Source organism: Papaver somniferum, unplaced genomic scaffold (assembly GCF_003573695.1).
Source record: "Papaver somniferum cultivar HN1 unplaced genomic scaffold, ASM357369v1 unplaced-scaffold_132, whole genome shotgun sequence".
NCBI lineage: Eukaryota > Viridiplantae > Streptophyta > Magnoliopsida > Ranunculales > Papaveraceae > Papaver > Papaver somniferum.
The window spans coordinates 14382728-14397903 of record NW_020622381.1 but is presented as its reverse complement, the minus strand read 5'-3'; the positions used below and the strand labels follow the sequence as shown (position 1 = coordinate 14397903).

Below are 15176 nucleotides of genomic sequence, written 5' to 3'. Positions count from 1 at the left end.
TGGGGAACCGATCCTAGTACCTAGTCAACCGAATTTTGGAAAGATAGTGTGACTAAGCACAATACTCACATGGAAGGTAGAACCGAAACTTGTTTTGTTAGAACCGTTACACCCATGATTTTTGATTGAGTATTCTTGATCAATCACATAGTTCTTGAAAGTCAGATGAACCAATTTTAAACTTGTTTGGAAGTGTGGAAAATCGATTTCAAAGTTGTAAGTATGAAAAAGGACTTACAAAGTAAGGATGTCGACATACTTTGAACATGTGATGTGAATGTTTATATTTAATTGTTCAAAGTTATTCCTTAATAGCTAAGGGAAGACAATCCCAGGATCGAAACATAAATAAGTTAAGAATCTTTTAATTAAGGTTATTTTTAGGAAAAATAAGAATTAGTAATGTGCATTTACTAATTAGAGATTTTCCGAGAGATTTCGATCATTATTTTGGAAAGAGCATTTCCATGAATTATGGAAACCGAATTTGTTCTTTAATGAATATCTTGAGAATATTTTCGGTTTTGGAAATTTCTTGGTGTCCAAACTTCCTAGTCTATAAATACTTGAAGTTTGCATTTCTAGCAAACTAATCCTTCGGAACAACAAACTACCATTGTGCTGCTACTTGTGAAGCCACCTATTCGGAGATGAGAGTAACCTAATTAGGCGAAATCTCTTACGGACGCTTGGTTTAAAGTCTTCTTTGGTATTGAGAAGCTCTACTAGTACCGTTGGTGGAAAACTAGATAATTGTGGTTTATCTTTTATTTTCGATTGATTTGATTGACTAACAGTGGTTGACCTTTGATTGCACCTAGTTTGTTTATGCTTGAGGATATTCTCTTCTGATATAAGATTCACTCAAACTAGTTCAGAGTTTGGACAGGGATCTTTAGACTCTTGTTAGTGCTAAAGACGATCTTGTGATAATCCATTGTTAACAGACTCCGTTCTGTGCGTGATTGATCACAAGAGATTCAAGTGCTTGTGTGCAGGTGTTTATTGAAGATCTAAGAAGATTTGAATACAAAGAAGATATTGAAGATTTCTGATTTGGGGTTCATAATCTTTGGTGTGCACAATATTTATTTCGGTAAAAAGAGGATCCAATTAATAATCGTTTTTATCCTTATGATAGAAATTGGATTGATTAGTTGAGTAGATCGGCATCAACATAATTCTTGGGATTAAGAGTGTTGATTGCAAAATCTTAACGATTACTTCGGTAATTGAACATAAGATAGATCTAAGGACCTGACGAAGGAGTTTATGTTAAGATAAACAGAAGAGCCTTTTTCCGACTCATATCACTTGGTTGAAGAGAGTTGATACCAAACAGATTTGTTGTTCCTTTACTGTTTGGAATACGAACCAAAGGAATTGTTCCAAGTACATGATTTATTTATAAGTTGGAGGCGTGGGAATACAGACGAAACTAGGTGAACTATAGGTTTAGTTGCTTGGTCTCAACTATACGAAATTAGGTGTAATTTTGTGTAGCGGCTTAATCCTGAGAGTATTCAATTCTGGACAAGGTCCCGGGATTTTTCTGCATTTGCGGTTTCCTCGTTAACAAAATCTTGTTGTGTCATTTACTTTTATTTTCCGCATTATAATTGTTTTATTATAATTAAAGTAAATCACACAAACGTTAATTCCTATTTACTTAATAAGTGAATCCTATTGTACGTTTGGTTAAGTTCGAAACTTTTTATCAAGTAAACATACTTCGTTGTTGTATTGTCTCGATCTCGTATCCATAGACGAACACACGAAGTGTGAACCGATTATTTGCATTGTGTCGACTTAGTCCGTAGACAATCACTTTCGAAAAAAGACTTATAAGTAGGAAAAGTTTTAGATTGAGGTATATTTGGGTACCCTCGTCTTTTCAGTTTGAAATTCTAGATGCAACATTTAGTTTAATTTCGATGTTATCTTTTGTTTTAAATTCAATTTAATCCGTAGTTTGAGTTTGAGTTCTAGTGTTGGTTTTTTCCAATTTGATTCTTAATTTCAATTTTAATATATGTGTTTAATCAAATTCCACAAATCATATTATATTTAAAGAAAAAAAACTAAACTCTCATTAAAATAAAGATAACTAAACCCTCGATTAAAATAATGAAAACTAAATCCTCAGTTATTAGAAATAAAACTAAATCCTGTGAGGGTTTCTTCTTCCAAAATCAGCCCACAAGTGTGCAGTGAGATACTCCCTTAGTTTTAAATGTAAACTTTTGCTTTGAATTCTCTCTTCCACCATTATATCTTTGTTCCGGCCACACCCCAGGCGAACTTCTTTTCTCAAATCCTTATCTGGATAACTTGTCTAACTTTTATCCCGCCGAGTTTCCTCAATTACTATATTATACAAATTATATGGAACTTCATCTTTAAAATTCCAAATGCTCGTTCGACATCCTTCCTACACGCCATCTGTTTTTTTGTTAAATAATCTTTGAGCATGGATAAATTCCCCCTATATGGGTACCTCCTTGTAAGCTTAAACTAAAGTTGAACGCGCTGGATGAATTCCGTCCCACCAAAAAATACTCCATGTTATATAGTTATTACCATTGATGATGAAATTAGCAGTTGGAACATTTCTATATTGAATTCTTTGAACGATGGTGATTTATAGCAGATACTGATGTCGTTATTGCAACCCGAAAGACCAAAAATAGCATGATGTATCCAACAATCATAAGAAGCTTCCACTTCCAGAACCACAATTGGTTTTGTGTATTGGCCCTTATAATGACCTTGCCAAGCATAGGGATATCCATGCCACACCTAATGCATGCAATCAAGACTACCTAGCTTCCGGAAAGTTTATTTTGTTATTTTCAGCTAGTACTCGGTCGATATCATCTTGCGTTGGTTGTCGTAAATAACGTGGACAAAAATGGTTGACTACAGTTTCGCAAAACATTTTGAGATTTTGGTATGCTGTTGTTTTGTCCATACGCGTCCACAAGAACACCATAACCTAGAATCCTTAAGGATGCAATCGTAGTTAAATTGAGCGTTTACCAGACAAAACTCTCTAACGCATAACCAAGTGTTGGGATATGCGGTGGTGACATCGAAAATCTTGATCGGAGTACACACTTTTATTAACAAAATACTCACGCATTATTTGTTTTTGACCTTCCTCTCGAAATCTCCACACATATCTTCTTTTCAATATAGCTCCTTGTACCGGGTCTCTCCGAACTTGCCCCGTGTATTTGTATCATGGTGTTGGTGTCTCTCGTCGTCTGAATCTGCATCTATTTGATCCAGTTGTTGCAAAAATACGTTTGTTAATAATTGTGCTTCCTCATATTCCATATTAGGATCAATAATGAATGAAAACAAGAAATATGTTGAGAAATTTGAAGATTTTTGTGAAAGAACGGATAGTAGTCGAGTGTGAATTTCGTGTGTTTATATAGTTGATTGGACATATATTCATTGGGGTTGGAATGACAATCAGCCGTTATGGCAGCAGCTGGGGATAGTCGGCCTTACCTGAGACTGAGGCTCGGCTTAATTTGAACCGATCGTCGTCTCAATACGGGACGACTGTCTCATGTTGCTACGGTCGGTTCAGTTTGGATCGAGGAGCCTTTTCCGACTGCACCAAAATTAGTTTGTCCATCCACCTGGCACGTCAAACCAACATATTTCGGTATCTCACTGGAGTTTCCCTTGGCAGACTATTCCACAAGGCAAATGGTTGGCCAACCTAATGTGATTCATAATGTTGAATAAAACTCCTCAACATGTCGTCATATTCTTCGAAAAGACCCAGAAAAGGCTTATAATCGTTTTTCGAGCCATTTAATTGACGGTAATAAAAGAAAAAACCAATATTTTGGAGTAAAGATGCTCTGTAAAAATCAAGATCCACCCGTTAATGAGGAGGATGGGTAAACTGGTTTGTTCACGGGGTTGTCATGCATATTTAGTTAAAGAGGCTGATACTGATTCAAGGAATATACACCACCGCTCTATATCGCGATACTGTTGGTTTGCTAGCCTTTCTGTAAACAAAATGTTGCGTATTACTATATTACAATTCCAAGTTTGCACAATGATTCCAAATCATACTCTCACTCATATCGACACTTTTCACACTAAAAGGTTAAAAGTGAGCGCCTAACCTACATTTATCTCATATTTACTCGCATAGGCTAATCTTTTATAGGTGTCAACCGGCGAGAAATTAGTTATTTAGTTTCGGTAGTGTCTGTTTGTATTTACAAACTTTGACGCTTGCAAATTTGGCGCGAAAGACTTGTTTGACCCCTCTATCTGTAAACAAACATAACATCCTTCTCTTTAACAGGAATCAGACAACAGTACTGGAAGCAATACTTACTGCTTCAACTAAGGCATGTGATGAGACCCTTTTTTTTTTCCTTTTCTCATATTGATTCCGATTCTTCATACCTTCAAGCAATGGAAATAGAGACCCCATATAAAAGATGGCTTCAATAAGAAGGAAGAATCAAGCACTTAACAAGCAAAGTCAGATGAAACACAAAGGACTTGAATAGAAGGGAGTATTTTTGTTCGTCTTCGATAACGTAGAAATGAATATGTACTTTAACGAACAAATCTTTGCTTTGCAAGCTGTGTTGGTGAGTGTTGTCTCCTTCACTTCCGAATCTGATTCTTTAACTCTTTTCTGCTGAAAAAAAAATGTGATACACAAACTTACGTTAGTTTTACTATCTTAACGGGGTTTCTTTTAATGATTTTCTTTTTCATTTTCATTTGACGGTGATTACTAATTCTGCTAACACTATAAATATGACTCCAAGTTAGAGTTTCCTTATTTGTTTATGTTCATTCATTCATTTCTATGTTTTGGCCGATCTTGGGTTTTAGTTCATTTTGAGTAAAACTTTCCAATTCTTGAGTGTTCCTGTTTTCTCCCATAATGGAGAATCAACAACAGCAGCAGCAGCAACAACAACAGCAGCAACAGCAACAACCGCCACCGCTAAATCGCCCATGGTTTCGGTTGGCATCGCAGGCTCGTATTGAGCCACCACAAGCTAGAGCTGCTGCACCACCTGCAAGACAAGTATTTGTTCCGGTACCAAGGCCCTCAATAGTTATACCTTCACAGCCTCAACCTCGACCTGCTCCTCCAACTCAAACACAAGGGCCTGCTCCATCTGCGGCGGTGCCTCCTCCGGCAACAGCTGGAGAACGCACACAAATGTCTTCCTCCTCATTGCCACCATCCCCACAACAGAAACCCGTGGGACCCACTCCTTCGGTTCCAAATACTCCGTTAATCAAAACGTTGAATTCCTCATCATTGCCCACAACCCCATTAAGAAACACACAAGAACCAGCACCTTATAATGGTGCTCCTCCGGCAACAAAGGTTAATTATTCACCCAGATTGCCATCCTCGTCATTGGCAAGTTCTCCCATACAAAAAGCACCGGAACCAGCCCCATCTGCTAATGCTCCTCCTGCGAAAACAGTAGAGTCCCCACCCAAAGTGGCTTCCTCACCATTGCCGAGTTTTCAAATGCAAAGAGCAGTTAGTCGTGTATCCAGTCCACCTGAATCTCCCAAGGTCATCAAGCCTTCTTCAAGGACTCCACCTCAGTCCCCCAAGATCCTACCTTATGCACCTCCTCCATCTTCTCTTTCACTTCCACCCTCCCAGTTAAGAGCTGCACCAGAGCCTGAGAGTAAGAGTTTGGTAGCTGAGCAGAAGAATATGCTCGTCCAAGAGCGTAAAGAAAAGTTTGATGCAAGGAAACATGAGGAGGATAAGCCTCACATTGGCCAGAATGGGAGAAAAGAAGGTGGAGTGAGCAATCGTCATAAGGAAAAGGAGTATCAGAAGAAATTGGATGACCATAAGGATTCTGGTATGAGGGTGATTACGATAGCTGGTGAGAACAAAGGAGCTTATATGGAGCTAGGTTCTTCCAACAGGAAGCATGACTACAAGGGGAACCCTCATACTCTTTCTCATAATTCCCGTGCAAAAAAGGATGGTAATGAGTCAGGAAGCAGCAGCAGTGAGAGCAGTAAATCAAGGAAGAAAGACAGGTCAAAGTCAGGACTACCTATGACCGCTTTCGTGAATAGTAATGTTCAAAGTGTTAACAACTCCATTCTCTTCCATGCTTCCTGCACTCATAGTGATCCTGGCGTTCACTTTTCCTTTTCAAGAAAGCCCATCCCCGACCAAGGGATGCACCATGAAAATGCCTAAAATGTGCACAATAACGTTGGGAGCAGTGCACTATTATTGTTCATTTCTTAAGTGCAAAATAAGCCTATTAAAAACCAAAACATATTTCTAATATATATAATGACTTTGTATTAGTCCTTTTTCCTGAGGTATATGTTATAAATTTGAATGTTCTATGTCAGTTCTCAACACTTTGAATAGTATGAATAAAAAGAGGAAGTTTTTATGATGTTGATGAGCCTCTGGTATGCGTTCGAATGCTGTCGAATTTTTATTTGTAGATGATTAAGCATTGATATATTTATCTATTTATTTCGTCAAGTTTAGTACAATATACAAACTATAACAGGTTTGTTACTTAGGTTTCCTGCACAAATAATTGGTGATTGTGGTGTGGCCTTGAGTTATAGAAACTATAACAGGTCCTTTCTCTTTACTAGTTTTTATGACTAGTTTTGTTCTCTTTAATTAACAAGTCTAGTGAGTGGTACTGGGTTAGCATGCACAGCAGCACAAGTATACACTAGATACTGGGGTTTGAGAGATTATGCGAATACATTTATCTTTCAGTTGATGAGGATAGAAAAGCAAGGTTTAACTTTTAGGTCTGAATTGATTTGGTTTGATTTGTTTTGTTCGGTAAAAGCTCAACGTAGAACAAACTATCAGCATCTCCAACTTGTATTTTACTTTTAGAGACTACTAATTGCAAGCCTGGTGGTGCTTTCTTATCATTTGGTTATGCTTGAATCGTGGCTTTTACATAGAATAAATTTTGATCTTGTGTTGAGGGAGCTATTATGGAATCATAAGGATATTATTCAAGTTTTGCTTGAAACTAGAGTTTGCATCTCATGTAATTACACGACATTTTGATTGCGACTTTTATGGTCCGTCAATGTAGATGAATTATACCTACAGCTACTTCCATTGAGAGATTAACAATACTTTTTTTTTGTCCTTGCCTTGGCATGGTATCCTTATTGAGCAGTCGTTATTAGACTTCGTCCCAATTTTTACTTACTTTTGTTTTCTGTGGATCACGCATGTGAGCCACCACAAGTGCAACTTATCCTAGAATTCCAATGTGAGGCTAGCTGCTTGTGTCATGGTCCATCACATTTACTTAGATTTATTCGCTTGCCTGTATTTCAAATTTTCTTATCTCCTCAATACGTCTGGTGAAAAATTATTCTCTCATTTTCAGATCCCTGACAAAATCTATCAACATCTCCAGAAGATACTCCAGTGCTGGGCATAAGTTTGATATTCCCACCGAGCATACAAAAAAAAAGAGGCGCGACCTCGAAAAGCTAAAAGCAGAGTATTTCAGCACCGTAAACCAAAAGGCAGCAGTAGCAAAAGGTAAACAAGAAAGGTGTTCTGGAACTTTTTACTGCATGAATGATTATGTTTTAGCCGCATAGCCTGCAATGATAAAAACTCCAAGAACAAATTCCAATTGTGGATTAGATTTTAAAGATGAGAATAAGTATATGGCAGAGTCTGACATTCTCAAACTGTAGAAATTCAAAATGAAGTTTTCTGCCATTGCTAGGGACTTCAAGGGTTGTGAATTAAACCTCGTGTCTTGAACAGAAATTTTACGCACTTATTTTGCTCGTTCTTATATAAATACACCAGTCACCAGTCACTCAAGAATGCCCCACCCCCACCACTTGAACAACTAATTCATGGCTGACCTTCCATTGTGCCCAAGCGCTGGGACACAGGAAAAGCCTTTTTTCTTTTCTGACTGAGTGTTTATTTTTGTGTTATACCTTGGAAGGAGAATCTAAGAAAAGCAGAATAATTCTACTTTTCTTTTCTTCTTTAAAATGCCTTGCCATTTTAAAAGTGGTTTACTACAAAATTCTGTATGCTTTTCTACTACTTGCATAATGCATATATGAAAACCGATGAAAAATCGATCGAACAAAAAAAGAACAACATATGTCCACCCTTGGAACAGCTGAGCCTGCAAACAAATGTAGTACACTGGCAAAATAATCTCCCTCAAAACACAAGGCATACATGCTTTTAGGCTTTTATATCCAAATGGACACCCTTTAGTAATTGAGCTCGAATTTGTGTCATACACCAAATAAAGAATACCGAGTATGAGCATTTTTTCAATTGGTTCAAGTAAAATTATTACAACTATTCTAGTGATTCCTCTCTTGCCCTCCGACTAAGAAGAATCTGCTTATGGCACATTATAAAAGCTAGCTAGAAATCTCTTGGATCAACAAACAAATTTGTTAGTGGTTTTTTATTTAGCAAAGACTCCATTTCATCACCACCACTTGCATCTTCGCTGGTTGACCCATTTACTTTCTTCAAGTACCAAACATCATTAGTGAATGACATTGATGGTCCTTGCGGTAAATGTTCTCTGAGTGGATCATCAACACCTAATTCTGTAATGATCAACTTGCAATCTTTAACATTTTTACCCACATTGTGTGCAAACCTCCATAAAGATTGCATCAATTCTCCCACTCTTTTTCCTTCCCCGTGAAGCCCATACACGAAAATGAATCCTGATGATTTTCGGCCTAATAAACTGAAAATTGATTTTCTAAAACAATGAAAGACTTTGCCACCTCTTGACAATGAAGATTGCCTACTACTTCCATTGAAGCAATGCAAAAAAGAAGTGTCCCGCTTTCCGATTTTTAACTTATAAATATCTCTAGTTTTATTCCATATACTTATCATTGCCCAAGACCCCGGAGCCTTTTCGATGAATTCATCATGACTGCTACTACTATTGTCTTTACCATTCAGACCAACCCAATTTTCATCCTTGAAAAATGATACCCAAGTTCCAATACTAGGCTTTTGTTTCAGTATTGCATCAACATCTACTGGAAACAACTGTTTGGATCCAAACTGGGTCTTGTACAAAGAAATTGCTTGCTCTACGCTCAACTTCTGTATGATAATTTTGCTAGAAGATTTTTCTTTCGTACGAGAATGAATTGGTTGAGTGAATATTATTAGCGGACTTAGCTTAACGTAATTGCATTTATGTACAAAAAGATTTGTTGATGCTATGTTGTCTTCCTCGGCAGCCATGCAAGTATAATGTGCTCCATTTTGAATTGCCCAATTTTCAGCACATTTCACTAGTTTCAAACCAATTCCGTTTCGCCTACACGAATTAAACGAAATCGTAAGAAAGTACGTAGTATAAAAATTACAAAATGTTGCAATTCGTAAATGCACATAGATACTGCAGTTACTTAATAAATATGTTGTTTTTTTTTTGAAAATAAATATGGTACTATTTCTTAATCCAATTGAATTGTCTACTGACCGGATTCTTTTGGTCGTCCAACAGTTGACATATCGGTTTATCAGCCTTGGCGACTAATTTCATATGCACTCTCCACTAACGGTCCTACTTTTTTAGTGTGGATGTCTGAGCTTTGCCATGGATCTAGAAATTAATCTTAGTATATGGTAAGAGCTTAATCAGTTGTTTCCATCTTAATTTGAAGCTGTGTTGATTATGGATACTGTACTTGTACATACTTGACAGAACTGTTTTCTTCACAAACGGATTCAGTTCTGTACTTTGCATGCTTTTTCCTTTTTTACAGACAACTTTTTTTTTGTATTTACATCAAGAAAAATATACTGTGAAAGAAACAGAAAAAACAGTTCCTTTTTACCTGTGTTTCGGAGAGACTCTAAGCCCAAGAATGCAACCCATCTTGACAGTACTACTGTTAGTTCCTTGATCAACACCAGAGCGTATATACTTGATGCATCCTCTGATTACGCCAACAACCTCCCCATTTTCACCCTTCTCGGCAATCTACATGTAGACTATTGCAAACTTAATGGCCCATTCATTTACATATACAAACACTAATCAACTCACACACACACATATATATATATACATGCAAAAACATAAACATCTATAGACATGCAAAGAGATAAGGCAAGGAGTGTACATGAACATGCCACAAGTAGCAAGCAAAATACTATGATAGAAGCATAAGATGGAACTGGCTAGATAAACAGTAAGTTGGAAGAAAAGCAACATTTACTTACCAGCAAAACATGATACTTGTAGAACCTAATCCTAAACAAAGGATCGCCCATAATGTTAGTAATGATTGGTGCATTTCTTCCTTTACCGCATGATTCTATTGTCTCACAAACTTTCTCAAGTTTTTCTACAACTTCAATATCTCTCTCTTCCTTATATTCTCTGATATGGATTTTGTTGTTGTAAAGCGCATGACCCTCATCCATGTTTCTCTTAATTGTTTTGAGCATAGAGTGTTGTTAGTCGCACACAGTAAAACCAAGTGAGATCCCACCATGCACCCTTTGCTTCCAACACTATATACCTCGCTAGCTATATAATGTGTGTATATATATATAGAGAGAGAGCTATTCCAAAACCCTACTTACTTTCTATCACTCAGCATCATGGAAGAGTTTAAATTTTGATAACACATATTATGAATGACAGTCATTTTTGTGATGTAATATAATGAGTTGTGGAGTGTCTGCATCCACACCCCAAGACACACACACAAACTGAGTTGTGATAGCAATTACAACTCTTCCTAGCTAGGTTGGTAAAAACGTAAGATGTTTTAAACATTTAATTTTCTATAGTAACCAAAGCTGATCTTTCTGTTTTTATGTATGCATATCTATTTGGTCCGCAGGAAATGTCGCTATTTCCAATTACTCAAATAAACAGCCTAGATAAGATAGTTGAGGATAGGGGAGTAGTGAATACTATGTTTTCTTTAGATAAGATACTAAAGAAATGGTTGTTTTCTGGTTAGATATATGTATCAGTTTAATATGGCTAGAAAGAGGACTGTGGCACGCAATGTGTGAGGCGGTAAGCAAGCAAATAATTGTATTCCTCCCACTTTCTTGTGGATAAGTAAAAGCACTTCATTAAAAAAGCTTAGCAAAAGCATTGTAGATTCTTTTCTTTAGCCTACTAACTATTAAATAACAAATTTACATGGCTTTACAATATGGGATTGGATCAAATTTTGCCTGATGAGGCAGGCGATGATAAAAGCAATATCTATCCGCGGGACGGAATCTTGCTTCGTCTTTCCACATAGATGGGTATCAATACAACGACATCTCTACTACCTATATATCTTCCTTCTCTTTTAATGAATTATTCTCATTACTAGAAATGCACGAAGGTGCGGTTAGTACTTTCTCTTTAATGTCATTAGTACTTCCCTTATCCAAATTTTTACTCACCCAAGGTGAAAGATAAAGGATGGGATCAATGCTTCAAATGTAGATAATTCAAATCATATGTATCAAGTAAATTAAGGCAACATGTGAATAAGTCAGTGAAGTGAGAGTAGTCATTCAGTTTGTTTTATGAAGTTGAATTGTCATTGCCTTGTTGCAATCAAAATGGTACCAGCCTGCTGCACAGCTGCTGATGCATTTCATTTTTTCAAACAAAAAAGTATAGCGTCTCAGGTGATCTTTTGTCCTTGTGTCGTTTTTTTTAACTTTCTATCCTGCACAACTTTTCTAGAAAAAGTTAGTATGGAAATGGAACTTTTAATAAAAAAATGTAAAATAGTCTCTCAGGGTGAAATGGAGTAATGTTATGTTAGACAAGAGAAAATATTACTATTGGCTTGTTAGGTGAAACATATGGACTGGAGTACTGGACCATTCAGAAGAAATCATCTAGTAAAAAAATCTAAAAGAAAATCTCAATGATGACCAGACCAAATCCATCAGAAAACTCTGGACGACTTTGAAATTACTATCTCTAACTTTCTTCCTCCCCATAAGAAAAACAAAATGTCAGCTTTGGTTAGATTTGATTTTTGTTTCGATAAATCCAACGACTGCAATGATAGATTTCTTCAAGGATATTTGTTTTTTCGGAATGGATTCTGAAAACGATAACCAGAATGCAATTTCATCCAAAGCTTATCATGACCCTCACTATGTTAATGAAATAAATTGCCTGCTGCAATGCCTTTTTGAAGTTTATCGATTAACTAACCTTGAAAACTGACTTGCAAGAATAAATAAAGTTATCTAAAATTTATTAAATACAAGATCTCAGACTATCCTCGGGCACATTAGCTTGTAGTGTGTTTTATTTGTGCTTCGTTTTTTTTTACTCTTCTCTGAGATAATTATGTGAAATGATTTGAAATGGAAACCAGCTCACTGGGAACTAACTTATTCCAAACTATAATGGACCATAACATTATCATTGTACTACTAACTTAATCAATCAATCACTCAGGATCTCTGAAAATTAATGAAGTCTCAGTTAATGAATCCTACACATTATAATATGCAACACACACTGAACTTGTCATCACAGAATAATTGAGTTGCCCGTCAAAAAATGTTCAGGGTGTCCAGTTACTGACGATTATGATGGGGGGACAAATGCTCATCAGACAATGTCGTGAACCAAAATGTTTGACCAGTACCCGGATCCATTTTCTGTCATCTCAAGTAACGTAAGATAGAAAAACAGAATTCTACCATAGAACTGTTATTGCAAAAATCAGTCAAACAAGGTTGAAATTGGCCGTCGCAGCAGATGGTAAAATAACAGAACAAATATAAATGTTGCTCCTTGGGTTAAACGTTGTGCTACATCTCGTGTTACCGATTATTAAGATATCTACGGGAAAGATATAACAATGGCGCTGTGGTGTAGTCTGTTATCACGTCAGTCTTACACACTGAAGGTCCCCAGTTCGAGCCTGGGCAGCACCATATGTATTTTTGATCTTCTTTTTTTTCTCCGTAGGAAAACGGGAGCCTAGGAAGCACCATAGAAATTAACATTTAGTCCCACATTATGTTTTTGTAGAAATTAACATTTAGTCCCAGATATGTTGGGCTTTAGACACTTTACTCCAGCCCTCTCAAGCCTAGAATTTTCTTTTTCTATTAAAAAAAAAAAGCCCTCTTAAGCCTAGTACTCGGAGACTAGGAGATTCAAATATGCCTAATTCAAGACGAGTCTGTCCTTTTACGAACGATTCAGTCCAAAGATAACTTTTCTGATGACAAATATACCCATAAACTTTCATGATTCAGTTTGGTTTCATTTCTTTTCTTCCGTTTGATATGTCGAAACAGCTCCCATGATCCATTTACCGCTATTGAATACAACGTTACAAAGATAAAATTTCAGACCGAATCTCTTATTCGATTCATGATGAGAAATTAGATTTATAATTGTAGTATTTGATTTTTGTTTGGAGAATAGAATTAGGTAATATTTCAACAAAAATGGAAATAATAAGATCCACAATTCTTCAACTTTATAGAAATCAATATAGTGGCTCCTCCTCCTGTTCGATTACTTATCCATGACTATTTCTTTATGGTAATAATTAATGGATTTTCACAATTTCTATGTTGATTTTGATTTACCATAATTTTGATTGTTTTTACTATAGTCCGGATTTTTGTTTTTGTTGTAGATGGGATGTGATGCATCTCTAATGTTAAACTCAACGAACGGAGTTGAAACTGATAAAAAATCAATCATTGAAGGGATTTGATGTAATTGAGCACATCATTCGTAGGTAATTTATTTGCATCTTTCTACGATCTTGTTTTATAATTACTCTTAAATCTGAAATGTATGTGATTAGACAACAATGCATTTGATATTGTGATTTAGAATAGTAGATGACTTGGGAATTTTATTTGTAGTGTAGTAGTGTTTATGTAGAGGTGATAGTGCCAATTGATAAATCTCATAAGAAGCAAATTTGTCTTTTGATTTTTTTGTTACTGATGTGTGCCGATGTGATTAAATTATCAAAATGATTCTTATATGAATAGTGATTACAACTGTGAGGAATGTTTTGCAGTTTATCAATCTAAATGTTTAGCCTTTGAAAAGACCTCGTTCGCTGCCAGAATCAACAAACTTCGTTTATATCAATGATTCTATATTATATGAAATAAATGAATGAAAATGTTTGGTAAAGGAGGAAGAAGCTAATTATATATAATGGAATATTATCTGTCTATGGTGTTGGGATGGTAAGGCTTTATTGTTAGCTATGTGTACAACAATTTTGACCAAACATCACATTTATTATGTTGTTCTTATTGATCTGAAACTGACATGCACATCTAAAATATATATGTATTGGAGTTTATCTTTCGTTTTAGACACAGTGTTAGTTTTGTAAAGAGGGTAAATGCAGAAGTTGATATTTTCTAAGATGTTAGATGCAAATCTAGAACTAGAGATTTTAATGGGGCTAGATGCAAATGCGGAACTAGCAATTTTTTATGTATCATATGGATTTTTTTAGTTTGAAGAGTTGTGTGGAGGAGGAATATAAGGTACATTATTTCTAATCCAGCTGACTGACACACGTAAATCTAACCATATGGCATCAAAAAATTACAAGAAGTAATTGGCATTTCTTGTGCTTTTGATCAAATTGAGGTAACGCCCAAATTTATTTGTGATTGCCAGAAATGTTGCATGTATCTTCTTAGGACAAACTATGTGCATTTTGATTTCTTGAGCTAGTTTTAGCGTCACAAATATTGCACCATATAAGTTATAGATTTCGTACTTGCTAAATGCTCATACATCATTATAATTTCTGGTCCCTTGCTTTGTACTCTATTGCAATTTTCAGATTCCCACGCCACTCTTGAAGTTCTTTTTTTATTATTGTGGTTGTTCTTGTACAGCGGCTTACAACATCAATTAGAGATGTTGAGAAAGATGTGATGAAGAAGCACCTCATTCTTGTTGCAAATAGCATGACATGCGTAGGAAATTTTATCGGAATTTTGTTGGCTATAAAGCATCATTTCACTCGCTAAATGTGCAAACCCCATTTACAGAGGCTACATTCGCCGTAAGGATTTTCCATTGTTTACACTTTGATAGTGGAAAGATTAACACAAAATTGGTTAAAAA

At 36.0% G+C, this 15176-nt stretch overlaps 2 protein-coding genes and 1 non-coding gene across 3 annotated transcripts; 2 read left to right on the top strand and 1 right to left on the bottom strand.

Moving 5' to 3' along the window:
- Positions 1-4767: 4767 nt before the first annotated feature.
- LOC113333170 (vegetative cell wall protein gp1-like) lies at positions 4768-6449 on the top strand. The gene has a single exon (XM_026579684.1). It carries the CDS (start codon positions 4937-4939, stop codon positions 6239-6241), a length of 1305 nt encoding a protein of 434 aa, XP_026435469.1. The 5' UTR covers positions 4768-4936; the 3' UTR covers positions 6242-6449.
- Positions 6450-8243: 1794 nt separating this feature from the next.
- Positions 8244-10761, bottom strand: LOC113332659 (probable N-acetyltransferase HLS1). Its single transcript, XM_026579183.1, has 3 exons — positions 10289-10761; positions 9901-10046; positions 8244-9377 (listed from the first exon to the last, which is right to left on the bottom strand). The coding sequence occupies exons 1-3, from the start codon at positions 10514-10516 to the stop codon at positions 8450-8452; spliced, it is 1302 nt and encodes a 433-aa protein (XP_026434968.1). The 5' UTR covers positions 10517-10761; the 3' UTR covers positions 8244-8449.
- Positions 10762-12914: 2153 nt separating this feature from the next.
- Positions 12915-12988, top strand: TRNAV-UAC. The gene has a single exon. It is a non-coding gene; the product is annotated as a tRNA-Val (tRNA).
- Positions 12989-15176: the final 2188 nt, after the last annotated feature.

Bases quoted from the DNA above. Each gene is read 5' to 3' on its own strand.
- LOC113333170 (XM_026579684.1), top strand. From the start codon at position 4,937: ATGGAGAATCAACAACAGCAGCAGCAGCAACAACAACAGCAGCAACAG.
- LOC113332659 (XM_026579183.1), bottom strand. From the start codon at position 10,516: ATGCTCAAAACAATTAAGAGAAACATGGATGAGGGTCATGCGCTTTAC. The intron at 10,047-10,288 runs GTAAGTAAATGT...GTCTACATGTAG, and splicing joins ACAAGTATCATGTTTTGCTG to ATTGCCGAGAAGGGTGAAAA. The intron at 9,378-9,900 runs GTAAAAAGGAAC...TAATTCGTGTAG, and splicing joins AGAGTCTCTCCGAAACACAG to GCGAAACGGAATTGGTTTGA.